General features: G+C 36.6%; 1 protein-coding gene across 2 annotated transcripts; it reads right to left on the bottom strand.

Annotated features, from left to right (window-relative positions):
* Window positions 1–11,616: 11,616 nt before the first annotated feature.
* On the bottom strand, window positions 11,617–16,888 carry LOC143536626 (uncharacterized). Of its 2 annotated transcripts, none has more exons than XM_077030570.1 (11): window positions 16,488–16,888; window positions 14,380–14,942; window positions 14,188–14,277; window positions 13,858–14,097; window positions 13,360–13,581; window positions 12,960–13,269; window positions 12,526–12,875; window positions 12,318–12,427; window positions 12,084–12,219; window positions 11,952–12,014; window positions 11,617–11,866 (listed from the first exon to the last, which is right to left on the bottom strand). In XM_077030570.1, the coding sequence occupies exons 1-11, from the start codon at window positions 16,732–16,734 to the stop codon at window positions 11,762–11,764; spliced, it is 2,436 nt and encodes an 811-aa protein (XP_076886685.1). In that variant the 5' UTR covers window positions 16,735–16,888; the 3' UTR covers window positions 11,617–11,761. The 2 variants fall into 2 exon arrangements, with proteins under 2 accessions (XP_076886685.1, XP_076886683.1); XM_077030568.1 differs by having other exon boundaries at window positions 11,618–11,866; window positions 11,952–12,034; window positions 12,101–12,219; window positions 16,488–16,887.
* Between the last annotated feature and the right edge of the window lie 1,454 nt (window positions 16,889–18,342).

The raw sequence follows: 18,342 nt of genomic DNA on the forward strand, positions 1-18,342 counted from the left end.
GAAGACCCCGCAGAATCCGACTGATATACGAAGCTTCCTAGGGTTAGCTGGCTACTATAGGAGATTCATCGAAGGTTTCTCCAAGATAGTCGCACCGCTGACCGGTATGACCCGAAAGTCGATAGTATTCAGTTGGGGAAAATTTCAAGAAGAAGCCTTTGAAGAGTTAAAGAGAAGACTCACGCAAGCTCCAATCCTTACTTTACCCGATGGTGATGAGGATTTTGTTGTTTGTGCTGATGCCTCGCATCAGGGGTTAGGTTGCGTGTTGATGCAACGAGGGAAGGTGATAGCCTACGCGTCTAGACAGTTGAAGGTCCATGAGAGTACTTATCCGACGCATGATTTGGAGTTAGCTGCTGTAGTGCATGCTCTTAAGATATGGAGGCATTATCTGTACGGCACTAAGTGTACTATCTATACCGATCATAAGAGTTTAAAGTACTTCTTCGAGCAGAAAGAACTGAACATGAGGCAGAGAAGATGGTTAGAATTGATAAAGGATTACGACTGTGAGATTAAGTATTACCCCGGTAAAGCTAACGTGGTCGCTGATGCGTTAAGTCGGAAGAATGAGGAAGTCCTTGCGACAGTGAAGTCATACAAGTTGATCATGAACCCGAGTCTTTTTGAAGAAATCATCAAGGTGCAGTCAGAAGTGTTAATAGATGAAGGGTTAGTAAAGAAGGAAAGGATTTATGGCCAGCAAGATGAGTTGATGGAAAACACTCATGGAGTTAAGACTAGGTTCGACCGTATGTGGATCCCACGCCATGGTGATCTTAGAAGTCGAATCTTAGATGAAGCTCATAAGTCAAGGTACTCAATCCATCCAGGAGCTACAAAGATGTACCAAGACTTGAAAAGAGATTACTGGTGGCCAGGATTGAAGAGCGATGTAGTGGATTATGTTGGTAAGTGCTTAACTTGCTTACAAGTCAAAGCCGAACACCAAAAGCCTTGTGGGAAGATGCAACCGCTAGAGATACCTGAGTGGAAATGGGAACACATCACCATGGATTTCATAACTAAGCTACCTCGTACAGCTAAGCAACATGATACCATCTGGGTGATTGTGGACCGTTTGACCAAGAGTGCTCACTTTCTGCCCATACGAGAGGCCATCTCGTCAGAAACGTTAGCAAGCTTGTTCATTAAAGAAATTGTAACCAAGCATGGAGTACCGTTATCGATCGTGTCTGATAGGGATACACGGTTTACTTCGAGGTTCTGGAAGAAATTTCATGAAGCTATGGGGACGAGGTTAAACATCAGTACGGCGTATCATCCTCAAACCGATGGACAGTCTGAAAGGACGATCCAAACCCTTGAGGATATGCTACGTGCTTGCGTTTTAGATTTTGGTGGAAGTTGGGATGATCATCTGCATCTGGCAGAGTTCTCCTATAACAACAGTTACCATTCGAGTATTGGTATGCCACCGTTTGAGATGCTGTACGGTAGACGATGTAGAACCCCGGTGTGTTGGGGTGAGATTGGTCAGAAGGAAATGGGAAGTATAGAAGTGGTTCAAGAAACGTCTTCAAAGTTCGATCAGATCAAAGCAAGAATGAAAGCCGCTCAAGACAGACAAAAGTCTTATGCGGATAAGCGGCGACGACCAATTGAGTTTAACGTTGGCGACTATGTGATGCTTAAGGTCTCGCCTTGGAAGGGGATTATCCGTTTTAGGAAAAGAGGAAAGTTGAGTCCGAGGTACATTGGACCGTTCAAGATTGTAAAACGTGTGGGTGAAGTAGCTTACAAACTGGATTTACCCGATGAGTTAGAAGGAATTCATTCAACCTTCCATGTTTCTCATCTGAGGAAGTGTCTAGCTGATGACACGTCTCACGTGCCCTTAATGGACATCGAGGTTGATGAACAATTGAACTACATCGAGCAACCGATAAAGATCGTTGATCGCAAGGAGAAGCAGCTTCGTCACAAGATTATACCCTTGGTCAAAGTGATATGGAAACACCGCAAGGGATCAGATGCTACTTGGGAAGTCGAGGATGAGATGCGCAAGTTTTACCCTAGTTTGTTTATGTAATAGTTAGGTTTCGGGGACGAAACCTCTTTAAGGGAGGAAGACTTGTAACATCCTAAAATTTTTATATGATAAATAAAAGAAAGTTATGTTTAGTAATTTCACGTTTTAGTTATTTAATGTCGAGAAAGGAACGGGTCATGGGCTTAGATTACGTAAGATGGGTTAAATGAGAATGGGCCTTGGGTCCGTGGGCTCGAGAGATATAAATACCCATCCCGAGCCCAAAATACCATTTCACTAACTTCCTTCCACTCCCACACCCAAACACTCTCAATTCTAGAGAGAGAAACTAGAGAGAGAAAGTTCTCAAATCACAAATCCGAGTCCACAATCTTGTTCCTAATCGTTTTTGGTAAGTCCCTCTCGAAAATCATCCGTTTTCATAACCATTTTCGGCCTCAAATCGAGCAAAAACTCCCATTTTCGTAACTTGAGTTTTCGGGTCAAAAACCGTCTTGTTTTGGTGTCAAAATGCAGGTCTTTGTGTTTAAAATCACTAGGAATTGATAGCCCTTTCAATCCCGAACATTTCCATGTCAAAAACTTCGATTTTGGGTCAAAAATCTGGAAAATCTGGAAAACCCGTAGGTTTCTCCGTCGCCCAGCTTGAAGGCGTCGAATCAGACTTATTCGATCGAATGAGTCAACCGAATCAGTCCATTCGATCGAATAGGGAAGCAACCGAACGGTCTCCATCTTATTCGACCGAATGAGCTTCATATCCGACCGAACGAGTTCCTATTCGATCGAACAAGTGCCATGTCCGACCGAACGAGTTTTCCCAACTGGTTCGATCGAGTGTGTGTCTAGTTCGATCGAGTGTGCCTCAGATTCGATCGAATATGTCCCTATTCGACCGAATCAAGCCAGAACCAAGCCGAACGAGTTTTCCCAACTGGTTCGATCGAGTGTGTGTCTAGTTCGATCGAATGTGTCTCAGATTCGATCGAATATGTCCCTATTCGATCGAATCAAGCCAGAACCAAGTTGTTTCCAAGATTCGCCTGAAGTGAAGTTCGTTTATGAAATAAATTAAAAACCTAATGGAAAATGTGTTAAGGCGGTTATCGAAAATGAGTAGTGGTAATAGTAGTAGTAGTAATTGATATGTGTAAATATTATACAGTTAGCCGAGCCCAGTTAAAGAAAGGAATTACAATCAACGGCGAGCGTAACAGGATCCAGGTGAGTTTCTAGCCCCATTCCTTGTTATGTTTTCGGGGCTGTGTGCATACTTGATGTGTTGTTAATACATTTATCCAAAGTGATAAGTGTATGCCATAGGTGATATATGTGACATGTATGAATGATTGCTTGATGGTTCGTGAACGATCTTCGGATATTGCACGTACTGTCAGGTTGTAACGTTATAAATATGGCAAGTATGATATGTATGTTTATGTGTATGAACGTAAGAAAGTTAATAAAAGAAGGAAATGACGGTTGTATGGTTGTATGGTTACGAAAGGGGTACTGAGCCCTAATAATACTCGAGGTATGATGTATGGTTGTATGGTAACGAAGAGGGAATCGAACCCTACTAATATTCGAAAACATGGGACCAGACCCTAATAATATCTGTGATGTTAGGGACCAGACCCTAATAATATCTGTGATGTTAGGGACCAGACCCTCATAATATCTGTGATGATAGGGACCAGACCCTTATAATATCTGTGATGTTAGGGACCAGACCCTTATAATATCTGTGATGTTAGGGACCAGACCCTTATAATATCTGTGATGTTAGGGACCAGACCCTTATAATATCTGTGAGGTTATAGGGCGAAAGGCTCTTTAAAACGTATGATTATGAATGTAAAGAAAGTATGTAAGTAAGAAAGAAAGTATGTAAGTAAGAAAGAAAGTATGTAAGTAAGAATGAAGGTATGAGTACTTATGTGTGTATGAAAGAAAGTTATGAGGTTAAGTACGTATGTATGTAACAAGGTATTGTATGGTAGTGTATGATTAACTAGAACTCACTCAGCGTAGCTGACTTTTAGTATGCACGCAGGTGAGTAGGATGAGACAGCTGGCTTGAGTGGAGGACACATGGCAGAAGACTAAAGCCTGGCATCCGAAGATCCGATATGTTTTATAAGTTACGTTTTGATTTTGAAAGACAAGAGGAATGTTTAAAGACATGATTATGAATTGATATGTAATGTTTTATGAAAGTTTTATATTCCGCGTAAAGTTTTTAATTAACTCTGATATTTAGAACTGTGTTTATGAGTAAATCCAACACGAAAGTAGGGTTACCGGTAACGGGGCCTTACAAGTGTATTAACTATCACATCGAGTAAGCACACAGCCCCGAAAACATAAAAATGAAATGGGGCAGAAACTCACCTGAACTCGTTTACGCTCCCCGTTAATGGTTATTCCCTTCTCGAGTTGTGCACGACTAACTGTATAACAATTACACGTATCAATTTAACTATCACTACTCATATCGTGCCATCTAGTTTAATTATAACCCTAAACGAACGGGGGTCCGGGGGCAGCGCCCCTGGCAGCAGGGTTCTAGGGGCGGCAACCCCTAGCGGGGTCCAAGGGGCAGAACCCCTGGCTAGGGTCGAGCTGGGGTCCAAGCCAAAAATTTTATTTTTATTAACTGTCTTAACACATTTTTCATTAGAATTTTAAATTATTATTCAATTTGCTAACCCCTTCGCTAAAACGAATTTAGCCTAATTCGTTGTCTTTCATGATCTGGTTCGTTACCCCGGTTCGTTATCTTAACATTGCTAATGGTGAGTAACGAATCACCTGATTCGTTATCTGGATCATAACGAATTGGCAAGTGACGAATCACCTGATTCGTTATCTGATTCGTGATCCTAGTACGTTAGCCTAATCCGTTATCTTGACGTGACCTGATTCGTTATCTTAATATAACGAATGGGTAGATAATGAATTAAAGGCCCAATCGTTATCAAATCACACGAATGAGTCCCATTCGTTATGACCACGTAACGAATTGATCAGTCATAACGAATCATCCCAGTTCTTATCCAGACTTTGACTCAAGGGTCAAAGTCAAAATCGTCAAGAACAATAAACAGTCAACACGAACCAGATTCACGTTTAAACCCCAAATGTTGATGAAATAACATGAACTTGGTCTCATTGAGCTCGTTTACTCAGCGCTAACAAACCCTAATCATCAAATCAGTCTAACATTCACGTTTAGAGGGTGCGATTTATACATAAACACCTACAACTCGTTTATCAATCAATTAACCCATCAAATATTAACCTATTTCAGTAAGGTTTGCTTCGTTGGATTCGTTTTTACCATATGTACATAGATCTAAGATTTCTAGATGTAATCCGGACCTAAACGTACAAGTTCTCGATATAAACGTACCCTAAACGAGTCAATCTACGAACACGATCTAGTCTTGATATTGGTTTGGTTCGTCACGACAATCAAGCACCAACGGGTTCGGGTTTCCCCCTTCGAATCTTGGCTCGTGTTATAGGATAGTGTATGTGTGTTTTTGATGGTGTAGAGATGGATAAAAATGGAAAGGTTTAGGGTTTAAGGGGTATTTATACTCCCTTAAGCCCATGGACCTAAGGCCCATTCCATTTCTTATTCCCTCTTTTAAAGTCCAAGCCCATCAACTTATAGTTTATTTATTTAAACTGATAAACGACACACTATAAAAAAACGAAATTTATTTTATTAATCCTTTTCAAAAGCAGGATGTTACACTAAGTTAATGAACTAGATCAACTATAAGGGCTCGATAATTATAATTAAGCTAATATTATATTTTTTTAATCATATTTAATTAAACATTATATATAGAGACATAATATGACAAATTATTAGTTTGTTAATCGTATATATAAGTAAAATATATCCTTTATAAATATTGTTAGTTTTATATAGTTTTCTTGTTTTATATATATATGTGTGTGTGTGTGTATTAAAATATGAATATTAGTTTTCATGTTATTACATATATGTATATATACATATATGTTTACAGAGTAAGGTTAAAATAAGAAGTAAAACTATCCTAAGAAGTGTAAAAAGTGGTTTTTACCCTTAAAAAATAAAACACACCAAACAAAAAACACACCGAACTAACAAAATAAAACACACTGAACAGAAAACACAATAACAATATACACCATCAGATGATCACATCCAACGCCCAATATTACTTCTCACACTTCTTACAAATAACTCACTTCTTATTCTAACCCCACCCTATGTTTACATATACATACATATATACATGGAGTAAAAACGTGAGAAAACAAGTATTATATGGTCGGTTTTAATAAAATAGTTTTGTTTAATCATTAATATTATTATTATACTTATTAAATGATTTTAAAAGAAAAAATATAAAAAATAACCAAAAATATAAACAAAAACGGAATGGCAGGGGTTCGAACCCGCGTCCTACCATTCCATAACTAAAGGTGTTAACTAGCTGGGCTACCAACGACGTGCAACATAAACCAGAACCCATTAAATATATACAGAAGTAGATTCCACCCAGTTTGATTATGAACCCTACAATTACAATTGACTCAGACTATTAATGTTAATCAAATTAGCCTTAGGGCTTTTCATCATTACTTGATCGTGATCCAAAAACACTAAACAATTACCTCGTTAAACGATCTGTGAAAGTTAATTATGAAAAAAAAATTATGAAACACACGAGCAAAGGTAAGGGCTTACCTGTTACCTGTTAAAGTCGTGTAGGTATGTGTCGTGTATTCGTGTCTCGTGTATAAATTGTCAGCCCTAACTTTCAACAGTATTTCGTTTCCAGAGCTGCCAACTACCAAGCATTAACGAGCCATCGTGATGTAATGATGTTATTAAAAAGGGTCCCTTTATCAGCCCCAAAGACTTATGCTTGACTTTTCACCTTGTCTAAGAGCACCTACAACAAGGTGAATTCTCCAAGGTTTGGATGATGTGGCACCAAGCAAACTAGATGGTGACTTCATCCATTGTAGAGCAAAGTTTGTGAGTTGAAGTTTTCATAACCAAACTTAATTCAAACTTCTATGGTGGGTCCAGGGCCGGCTCCGAGAAGGCGGAAAAAATTTGGGCCAAAGACGAAATTTTTTTGGGCTTAAGTAAAGAAACATTTTGTTGGGTTTAAACAATTCAAGTTTAAATGGGCTTACTTGATTATGATTTGAGTTATGTAAAAAACTTTTGTATAAAAATAAGTTTAAAATTGTCTCAAATAAGACTATAACCCACAACCTTTTGGATATATGTCATACATCTTTACCACTAAACCAAGCTAGTGGTTATGTAATTGTGTTGAAACATTGATTAAACACATTTTTTTAAATAAAAATACATATAAATTTTAAAAAAAATTCGGGCCTGACGGGATGTTGGGCCTGTGGGCGTCGACTACCCCGCCATTCCTCAAGGCTGGCCCTGGCTAGGTCCCAATGTCAATTTCTCTCATATACTCATATACATATTATATATACATATATAATTTTAATATATTTAATAAGGTTTGTGAAGGTTTGTTGTTGTGAAAGAAAGTTAGGTTTTTGTGAAAAGTTTGAAATCTGATGTGGAGTTGATGTAGCGGTTTGTAAATGTTTGTTGTTGTGGATGTTCTAAGTATAATTTTGTAGAACGGTTTTCTTGTGTGTTAGGTAAGCGTGGTTCTTAAATTTCAAGAGCCCTATTAGTTTACTCTAGCTAGACTATTTTGTCTTAACCGGGCTCATGCTAGCTTCAAAGTTTTGCTGGACGTTCGCCTGGTGAACCATGTCGTCGACCGCCAGTCGTGTACCTCAACAAGAGCAGAACTATTTGACGTCACACACGGTGAGACAAAAACCTGGGTAAACTGTGGAGTCGAACTAATACCATCACAAAGCCTAACTCAAATCTTCTATTACCATAATTCATCAAAAATAACAAAAGTTAAACTTAAATATGCACCCAAAAACCTAGGTATTCTATCACTAGGCCACATCCCACAAGTTGGTTGTCTAGTATAATTAATTCGAACATGAAGCAACCATTTGATCAACATATATCTTTTTTTTATTATTATTATTATTATTATTATTATTATTATTATTATTATTATTATTATTACGGAAACATTCTATGAGTTAGTTTATTAACATTACATTGTGACTTACACTCAGAGTTGGTATGTTCTCTGATTTTTACCTTTTATTCGTATTTTTATCTTACGTTTTGTGATTTTCCCTTTATAATACTTGCTATTTATCGTCGTTTCCATATTTTTCACTCTTTTATTTTTCTTTTCATTATCTTTAGCTACAAGCTAAGTTTTACGAACCAAACGTGCGTGTTCTAAACTCTTGTGCAGTTGCCTCATACAACGTCAATATCAAAACTTGTTGCCCTTACAGATTGATGTTTGTTTTGTATCCTTGATGCAATTTTGTCGAATCAAACATTGTGTTTGAGGTTTCGTGGCAAAATGCTTCTAACAATACAATAAAGCAAAGTATGTATTATCCATTAACAAATATGCAATTTGTGTTGATAAGTCGATTTAACTTTTGAGTTGTCATATATTTCAAGCAACTAAAATTCATACTCGGATTGTAAATTGATTGTTTAGCAATTTGTTATACTATATGGTGACACAATGACTACTTGAAGTATTGATGAATTCTTAATTAGTCACTCTTAAGAATTTTAGTGTTCGCAACAGGATTATTAATCCTAGCATGGCGTTTTGTTTTTGGTATCTACCTTACACACCCTAGTGACTACATGGAACCCACATGCATGATCCATACCCTCAGTTTGAACCCTTCCTTGGACGGACTAGCTGGCTCTCATCCCAGCGGCTTGCGACCAGTGGCGGATATCAAATTAACAAGCGAACTCATGCTTTTTCGGCAAACGAACCCGGTATCTTTTCCAAAATATATATTCGAACCCATTGATTGTTATAAATTTAGTTAAAAAAGATTATAGTAATGAATATTTCTTTTATAAATAAAGCTTTTAAAAAACTATAAAAATTACTATCATTTTAAACGGACCAATAATACATATATAGATTATAAAAAAAAGCCCAAACTTATTCATAGAACAAGTCAATAAGGCCAACCCAATTAAGGTTCTTAAAGAAAATACATGACTAAAAGTTAAACAAAAAATACAAAAACGACGGATCGATTTATGTTTCTATCGAACTGACGGGCGACCCTCGCCTCATCTCATTGCCTTTGCCTAATTTTATATGTATGTATGGTGAAATTAGGGCCTCAACTGATCATCTGAGTTAAATGGGGTGATGAAATCCACATTATATAGTTAAAGGAAAAAAAGAAAATAAAAAAAGCCACGTCACATGCCAACAAATCAAGCCATGTCAGCATTAAACTAACGTCGTTACCTATTTTTAACGGGGGACTATAAACAATAAAATATGAAAAATGTGTGACTACTAGAGGAAAATAACTGGTGTGAGATTATTATTGGTCAATTTATAAAAGGTTGGATTATTTTAATCCAACTTGCATAATAATAATAATAATAATAATAATAATAATAATAATAATAATAATAATTAAAACCTAAATAATTAGTTTTTTTTTAAATCGAAAATAGAAAAATAAAACTTTATGGCTAGACTTTAAAGTTTAAAGTGCAAAAACTGTAGGGTTAATTTATAGAAAATGAAAACTATACTAACTTTTAAATTTCTAAAAGAACCTTTATGGGTAAACTTTAAAACACACAAACTATGTGATCAATTTATAAAATTAAAAACTATACTAATTTAAAAGGGAAAATTCTCGAAATTAGCGTTTATGAAAGGGTGCTGCTAAACACACCCCCCTTACACCATTTTTACTAAATATACACCCCTCTTAACTTATTAGATAAATTACTATTACCCTTTAACATTATTTATATATATATTAGTCCTTACAGCATATTTTTCACTTAATAATCTTCACTACATATATCAAATTAAAAACTATCAAGTATTACTATTAATTTATTTCTTTAGTATTAATATTGTAAATATTTATAATATTTTTTTTAATTTTAATAGTATATATATTTATAATATCCTTATTTTACCTTTTTATCTTTTACAAAATAAAGCCGAAACTCGAAAACCTAAAACCCTAAACCCTAAACCCGAAAACCTAAACCCGGACCCTAAACTTTAAACCCTAAACCCGGACCCTAAACCCTAAACCCGAAAACCTAAACCCTAAACCCGAACCCTAAACCCAAACCCGAAAATCTAAACCCTAAACCCTAAACCCGAAACTCGAAAACATAAAAAAAAAAAATGCAACTTGTAAAAAAAATATGAAATCCTTGTTTTTGTGCTAATTTGGTAATTATATAATTTAAAGGGGTAATATTAAAGTTGGTTTTTCCATTGGGGGGTATGACAAGCAACCAGGGGGGTACATTTAGCCTGACCCTTATGAAAACGTTTTTCAGGTTTTTGTTGTCATTTACAAGAAATTCTTAAAATAGGTTTTATAAACTAGTCATGACGAGTAGTTTATAATTACACAAGGGTAGCTTGTAGAACCAGTTAAAACTTGCCATGTGCCCTTAAATTAACCGTAACGAACAGATTCACTAATCATTTACTCCTCACGACTAAATAAGTCTTATGCCTCGTAATCAACGCCCACGGGTAATTCATACGTTCTTTAGTCGCGACGACTACTTTACCTGATTTACATTCCCTACACGAGTAGTTTATTAGTAGTTAACTCGCCGCGACTAGTTTAACCTTACAATCTACTCGTCGCGAGGAACTTATAAATTACTCGTGAGAGTTGATTACAAGTGACGAGTAAATGGTTAGTAAATCTGCTTGTAATTGTTAATTTAAAGACATGTGTCAAGTTTTAATTGGTTATACAAACTAATCGTCACGGCTAGATTATAATATCTATTTTGGGATTTTTTTTGCAAATGGCACATAAAACCTGAAAAACATTTTCATAAACGCTTAATTTGGGAATTTTTCCAATTTAAAATCTTAAGACTATACAAAAGCTTTTGTGATCAATTTATTCTAATAAGTCACAAGAAAATTTAATTACATCTTATCTCAAAATACAATTTTATAATTTTAAATCTTCGTTATTTAAATTATTAAATTTTCATTTTATTATTTCATGATATCTAACATACAAATCTAAAACTTAAATAAATAAAATAAAAACTACTTATATTCTACAACATATTTAATTTAACGTATAATAAAAATATAAGATCTTCAATGTGAAGTGTTATGAGTAGAAAGATAAGATCAAAAATCAAAACAAATAGAAGGCTAAGGCGCTAGGCAGTCAACATTATTAGCTGTCATGGAGATCAGATATTACTAATTATATTCTTTTTATCTTCAATACTTAGAAGATATCTCATTATTTATTGTCAGCGTTCTCTAGAGTACATAAAAAAACCTTCTCTTGAAGATATACACAGTTAATGATAATAACAATAAATAAAAACCATTCAAATTGAAAACAACTTATATCAAGTTTGATACACTTAAAAGTTAAACCATTAATAATCTAAAAATGTACTTTGCCTAAGCATAGTACCCCCACCCAACGTCAATAAAAAACACACTAAAATCACATCATGTGTAAACATCACATCATCATCATCATAATGCATTCAGCAGCATCAAATTAACAATGGTGTGCACCTCAATAGTAGGATCCAGATCCTCCTCCGCCACCGCCCATGTAACCACCGCTGCCGCCCATGCTACGACCAGAATACATAGGTGATGAGTAAGAGCTTCCACCAACCTGCACATACCCAAATGTCAAATCCTAACTCATTCTTACTAATTTAATTCAAAATATATTAGAAAATAAAGACTTAGGCACATACATCACTGCCACGAGAAATGTAGTCACCACCGCCATAGCTTGATGAGTACATACCGCCGCCACCCTCACCGCCACTGTAAGAGCCTGCACAGTCAGAAAAACATGAGTGGATTAATAAAAAGGTTCCTAAAACAACCTTAAATGGCACACCTCCACCATAAGACATGCCCTGACGGCTGCTGCTGATATAAAGACCGTGGGAATCCTGACTAGACAATGAACTCCTGCTACCACCATATCCTCCTCCTCCTATGTTTGATCTTTCAATTCTGACAAATTAATATCATGCAAATCATTAGATAACATAATTCCAACTTAAATGATGTTTCAAGACAGATATAACTAATATACAAAAATAAAATTAAACCTCTCGCTGTATGGATCTTTATACTGTGAAGATCGACCGCCCATTTCATAGTCCAACCGCACACGCGATGGGCGTACTTCAGCATCCGCATAGCGAGGTGGAACATCGTCCTTCAAACATTTTTAAGAAAAAATCAATTAATTGTTGTGAATTGTGATATACAATGTTGATACGTGTATCATTATTATATCGGCTGTAACTAACTAACCAGTGCAGCATATGAACGTTTTGAACCAGAGACTGGAGGTTCATAATCACGAGGGCGGGTTTCACGATAGCTCGGAGGAGGTCTTTCATAATCACGAGGGCGGATTTCACGGTAATTGCCAGAATCTGCGTAGGCGGCTCTTCTTGATGAAGAATGAGAGGGCCCTCGTGGAATATCAGCATAGGCGGGGGGTGGTACACGTGTCGGGTGATAACTGTCTCTGTAAGATGTGTGTCTCTCTGGGGCGGATCTAGGTGGCGGGCCATAGTCGACAACCGCCCTGCTTCTTGTCGGCAGCTCCTCACGTCGACTGTATTCCCGCTTCAAGCTACTCTTTGGGTGTGAAGGAACTGTATAAAAACATGCATAATATAATAATTTTACATCTAAAAAAAGGATCTACACATAAATTATTAGTATTTAATAAAGCATACCAGGTGGCCTTCTATCGTAAGCCCTCGGTAAAGGAGCCACGGGCCGAGCACGCCTTCCCCTTGGTGGCAAGGGTGCAACAGGCCGTCTGGATATTAATCCAGCAGGCCTTTTAAAACCACGGTCCACAACAGGCGGTAAACGTCCTCTAGTACTTCTTATACTGCGTGGAGGTAGACTACGCGGTACAGGTCGGGCCCACGAGCCCCTGTAAGAGCTAGAAGAAGGACGAGTGGGTCGAAAGTCACCACGGGAGACGTGTTTTGCTTTGCTTCTTTGAAGTGGTCGTGACAATCGGGCCCTGACTTTAGCCTGATATTCATAAGTCATAAGAATTATAAATGAGAAAATAATAGGTATCAGTTAATAATTAAATGAATATATTAGAGTGTCAAAATTAACCTTGTTATCTCCTTCTCCGAGATCTTGATTATTAATACTTTTAGCACATGTTAAAGCTGCATCATGTGTTCCAAATGTGATGAACCCGTAATCCTTTCTTCTGGCAGAGGGCATGTTACGGGCCAGCTCAATTTTTTCCACCGACCCGTATTTTTTTAGAAGATCCCGCACCCGAACCTCATCCCAGGAAGCAGGCAGGCCATCTATAAAAACCGTCTTAACCTGGAAAAATATCAAGTCTAAATCGGTTAACAAATCAAACAAGTTGAAATCAAAACAAATGATATTAAAGTGTGGGTCGTAATGCATTGGGCCCACCCCACAATCACATTTTCAATCCACTTCAGAACTTCACAAATATATATATAATGTGTTAAACACAGATACAAAACTTGTATTACTACAAATATGATCTATCATTTTTCAAACTAAGTGATTCAGAGATACATATATGTATACGTATATGTAAACGTGTGTGTATACAACCTAACAGTTTACCTGGGCCATGACCTCATCACCAGGGTCAATAAAAGAATCTGCAAAAGAAACCTTAGTGGGTCTATCAACACCAAATGTCACGTTTCTCTTTTGCAGACGCTTATACGCATCCATGGCATCTGATCGTGAAGAAAATTCCAAAAATGCAAAGCCCCGACTAAATCCTTCACTTTGGTTGTCTTCAACCAATGTCAAATCATCCACAGTATCAACTCCATACTTCTTCAACTTTTCTTTTAACTGGATTCACATTTAATATCAGTGAGAGATAGCTGTCAATTAACTTTTAACAGTTTAACTAACATTACACAAGACACCAAGTCTACTTACAGCTTCCTTGGTCCATGTCTTGCATATGTTACCCAAAAATAAAGTATCACTGTCTTGACTTGGTGTAACACCGCATTCTTTCCCATTAACCTGAATTTGGTGGTACGAAAGACGTTATTTGACTTCAATATGTTATCAAAATCAGAATTTTCCCTAAATACCTATAACTATGTGGGAAAAAAGAGTAAATACCACAGGGTTTTTTAGTTCTACACAAGCTCGTTTTGCTTGTTCAACAGTGGCGAAACGAATGAAGGCAGACCCTTTGTTCTTCTTTGTTTGAGCATTCATCATAAGCCTAACTTCCGAAATTTCGCCAACTGCACTAAACACTCTCCTAAGATCACTTTCAGTTGCATCTTTATCCAATCCACCAACAACGATTTCAAACTCTTTCCGTTTGCGTCTTTCTTTGAAAACATCATGATGTTCTTGTTCATCCGCCATGTCAGCATGCTCATCAGCAGCCAGTTCATGCTCATGCTCAGGCTCAGGTTCAGGTTCATGGTCATGTGCTTCATCTTCTGGCTCCATTACAGCAGTATGATCTTCCACTTCCATTTCTCCCTCATGTATATCATCACCATCTTCCTCATCACCAACGTCGTCTTCATGAACTTCCTCCTCACCAACATCTCCATCCTCACCAGCATATTCTTCGGGTTCGGATTCTTCTGGATCATTATCCTCCGAATCCAACCGTTCACCTTTTTCATATTCCTCAACAGAATCTTTCACAACACTGGAGTCTTCTCCTGTCATGCATAAAGGCAATGAGAATACTTACATTTGGCTTAGTGGAATCTTGATCAACATTCCAACATAAAGAAGCTAGTCCACGAATAGAGAGGTCCCTTTATTAGCAACTTAAATATATATGCTGTTAGCTTAAAACAATGTAATAAGCAGCGTGAAGCAGCTCCCGTGCTTGATACTTCAAATTTGAACAGGTAATACTTGATAGTTGTAAGATATACCATGAAAACAGGTAAATATAGATACAAAAACTGATCCACCTTGGTAAGAAAGCTCCATTGCGTTCTTCTCCTTTGATTAGTGATTTTAACCATATGGTGGTCCTACTTAATGTTATTATAAATGATATGGGGTGTTTCTTCCAATCTTATACTAACAGTCCAAACATGAGAAGAATTATAGTGATTGTTCAAGATACACATTAATGCTCATAAGCATTGCATTCCTTAAAAAGGCACCCCCTTGGAGATAGCAAATGCTATATAGAATTAAATGTCAGTCAACTTTCATATTTTATAGTCTCACTAAAGAAGAGATTTGATGTGGTGGATACTTTATCTTTCCATATGAAGTCTCTTAAAGTTAGTGCCGGAAAGGCATGGGCAATGAACAAACAAGTCCACTCATGGACTTCTCTTAATTTGTATCTGATGAATGTAATATTATCTTATATTCTTTTCTCTTCAGAAAAATCTACTACCAAATTCAATGTCAGATCGATGTACACGGCATCATGCCATGTCGAAATGTTTCTTCACAACAACAGCATCAATATTCTTATAAGAAAAGGCTCTTTTTCACGCATTTAGTGTGTTGAAAGCACGTAAATCTTTAACAAATACACTTTTTGCAGCTAGTTATCTCCCTATCTATTACATCGCTACTTCCATTCCATAAAAACAAAGAAAAGAGCTTCATGTCATGTTTTCATGTCCATGTCTGTACTCTGCTAAGTAACCAAGGCTCAAAGTGCACTGAAGGCACAAATAATGAGCCTGCCGTCTAAACACGAGGCGCTTAAAAAGCAAGAGCACGTCATTTAGGCTTGCATTAAGCTAGTTTAGACTGGTTCCAGGCCACTTTTAAATGTTTCAGACCAGTTTTAGCCGTTTCAAAACAGTTCAGACCGTTTTTTTTCCGGTTGCAGCCGGTTTTATCCAGATTCACTACGCCTGTGCGCCTGCCAACACTCAAGGCAGTTAGGTCTGACCGACGCCTTATAGAAGTACTTTTCGCATATATATCGCCCATACAACAGCAATTAAGAATCGATATTCAAAATCAAAGCCTTAATTCTTTTCTATTACTCTAAAAAGTGTTAAAAGAGTAGTTGCATACCCTAACAGCGAATCAAATTCATGTAATTTATTTAAATTTCATTAATTCAGCTCAACAAATCATCCACCAAACCAAATTATCTTCAACTTCACCTATAATTAATCTTAAATCATATGTAATCAAGTATAACCTAACCAGATATTCAAATTATAACAGCAAAACCTAACTAAATAAAAAATAATATAGTAATAATAATAATAACTTACTCTTTGATCGATCTATTCCATCATCATCAACCACTGGTTTCGCCTCAACCTCTTCCACTTTCTCTTCATCAACCTTCACCGCCTCAACCGCCACCGTCTCCTCCTTAACCTCCACCGGATCCTCCTCTTTCGCCGGAACGACGGATTCCTCCGGCGGCGGTACGGTCTCCGGATCAGGCTGTACGGCGGCTCCCTTCGCGGCTCCTCTGGTTCGTCCGCCTCGTCTCCTTGCCGATTTCGGAGGCATCGTTATCCAATTGGAATTTGATCGGAGAATTAATTAATTGATAGGTTTTGAACGTGTGTTGCACGGTGAAACTGAAACCCTAGATGTATAGTATAGGGTTGGTTTAGTTTGTTTGAACGGATATTTGGACATTGGATGTGTCGGTTCGGGTCTGGGTACTTTGGCCCGGTTGTCAGATTCGGATGCAGATACTTTGGTAGCATGACACGCAAGCTAATTATTAAAAAAAATAAAAATAAAAAAGGTATAAAGTGTTGAAGATGCTATTTAAAGTAAGTTAGTTACATATTGTGTCAGTGCGAAGAAAGGTTTCAATTGTGTGATCTTTTTTATTTCTTAATTTGATTTATTAGGCTTGATAACATCTATATGAAACTGATAAGTTTATAAACAAGCTCAATAAAATGATACACCTCATTAATGAACCAAACGCTTAATTTAAGTTTTAAATCATAGAAGTTTACGTTTACGACTTTGGTTCGAGATACATTTGCGTTATTATTTCATAGCGTTGATTACGTTTGCAAGCAATGCGAAGTATAATGGGGACGAGGGTGGCCCCGCTCATTGTCGTTGTTTCGCTTATTAGGGTAAATTTATGCGATTTTGTCTGAAAATTTTTATAGGTATTGGGCACGGTCACCATGAGGTATTGAGTTTGTGACTTAGGTCACCACTGTGACTAAGCCCAAGCTTCGCCATTGTTTGCAAGTAGGGTTAAGATTTGTAGGTCCGGTTTGCCGACATGTTTACTGAAACTTATGTTACTCTTAGGTTCTTTTGAATAGATCAAACATAATCACTTAGATAATGTTTACTCTTAAAAAGTAAAGTACCATTGCACATAATTATGGATTTTGTTCTATATGTGGAATATATGTAAAACCATTTGAAATTCTAAATTAATGAGCATGCGTTGTTCTGTAATTGAAATCTTTCTTTTATATGGGTGATAAATATAACAAGACTGAAACTAAAATCTTGAACCGGAAATAAGTGAATCTTTTGTGTTACTACTTAATATTATATAGTTTGTTACAAACCCTCAGGCTAACATGTAAATGTACACCTGGGTTTTCGGCTCTCTAGCTTTGTCTAGGGTTGCTATTTTTATTTATTATATACAATTTTTTTTATTACCTTATTAGAGATAGAGGGGGGGGGGGGGGGGGGGTTCATCTAGATTTTGGAAGACTTCGAGTTCAAGTCTTCAAAATGATTGAAATTTGTCGTTAAAAAAACAAAAGATATATTTTAATAAATTAACAATCATAATATATCAACAATAATTTATAAAAATAAAAACTAATACGAATAATTAAATAATATATATTAATATCAAAATCGATTTCACTCACATTTTCAAGTTGTTCATCATAGTCCAAGTAATGTCTGTATTGTACATGTTTTTAATATGAGTGCTTTGCACATTATTTACACGTGTTTTATGAGCCTTCGTCTCGTTTGTGTATGTGTATCAATAATGTTCAATTACATGTGTTCTCTGAGCTTTCGAACTCCATTCTCGTAAGAAATATTACTACCCTAGTGAATTCTTAGAATATATAAAAGAATTGAATGAAGATATTATGAATGAGTGAAAATAAA

The sequence above is a fragment of the Bidens hawaiensis genome, unplaced genomic scaffold, assembly GCF_021521415.1.
Source record: "Bidens hawaiensis isolate Kalapana, Puna unplaced genomic scaffold, B.hawaiensis_p1.1 tig00010854_1, whole genome shotgun sequence".
In the NCBI taxonomy this organism is placed as follows: domain Eukaryota; kingdom Viridiplantae; phylum Streptophyta; class Magnoliopsida; order Asterales; family Asteraceae; genus Bidens; species Bidens hawaiensis.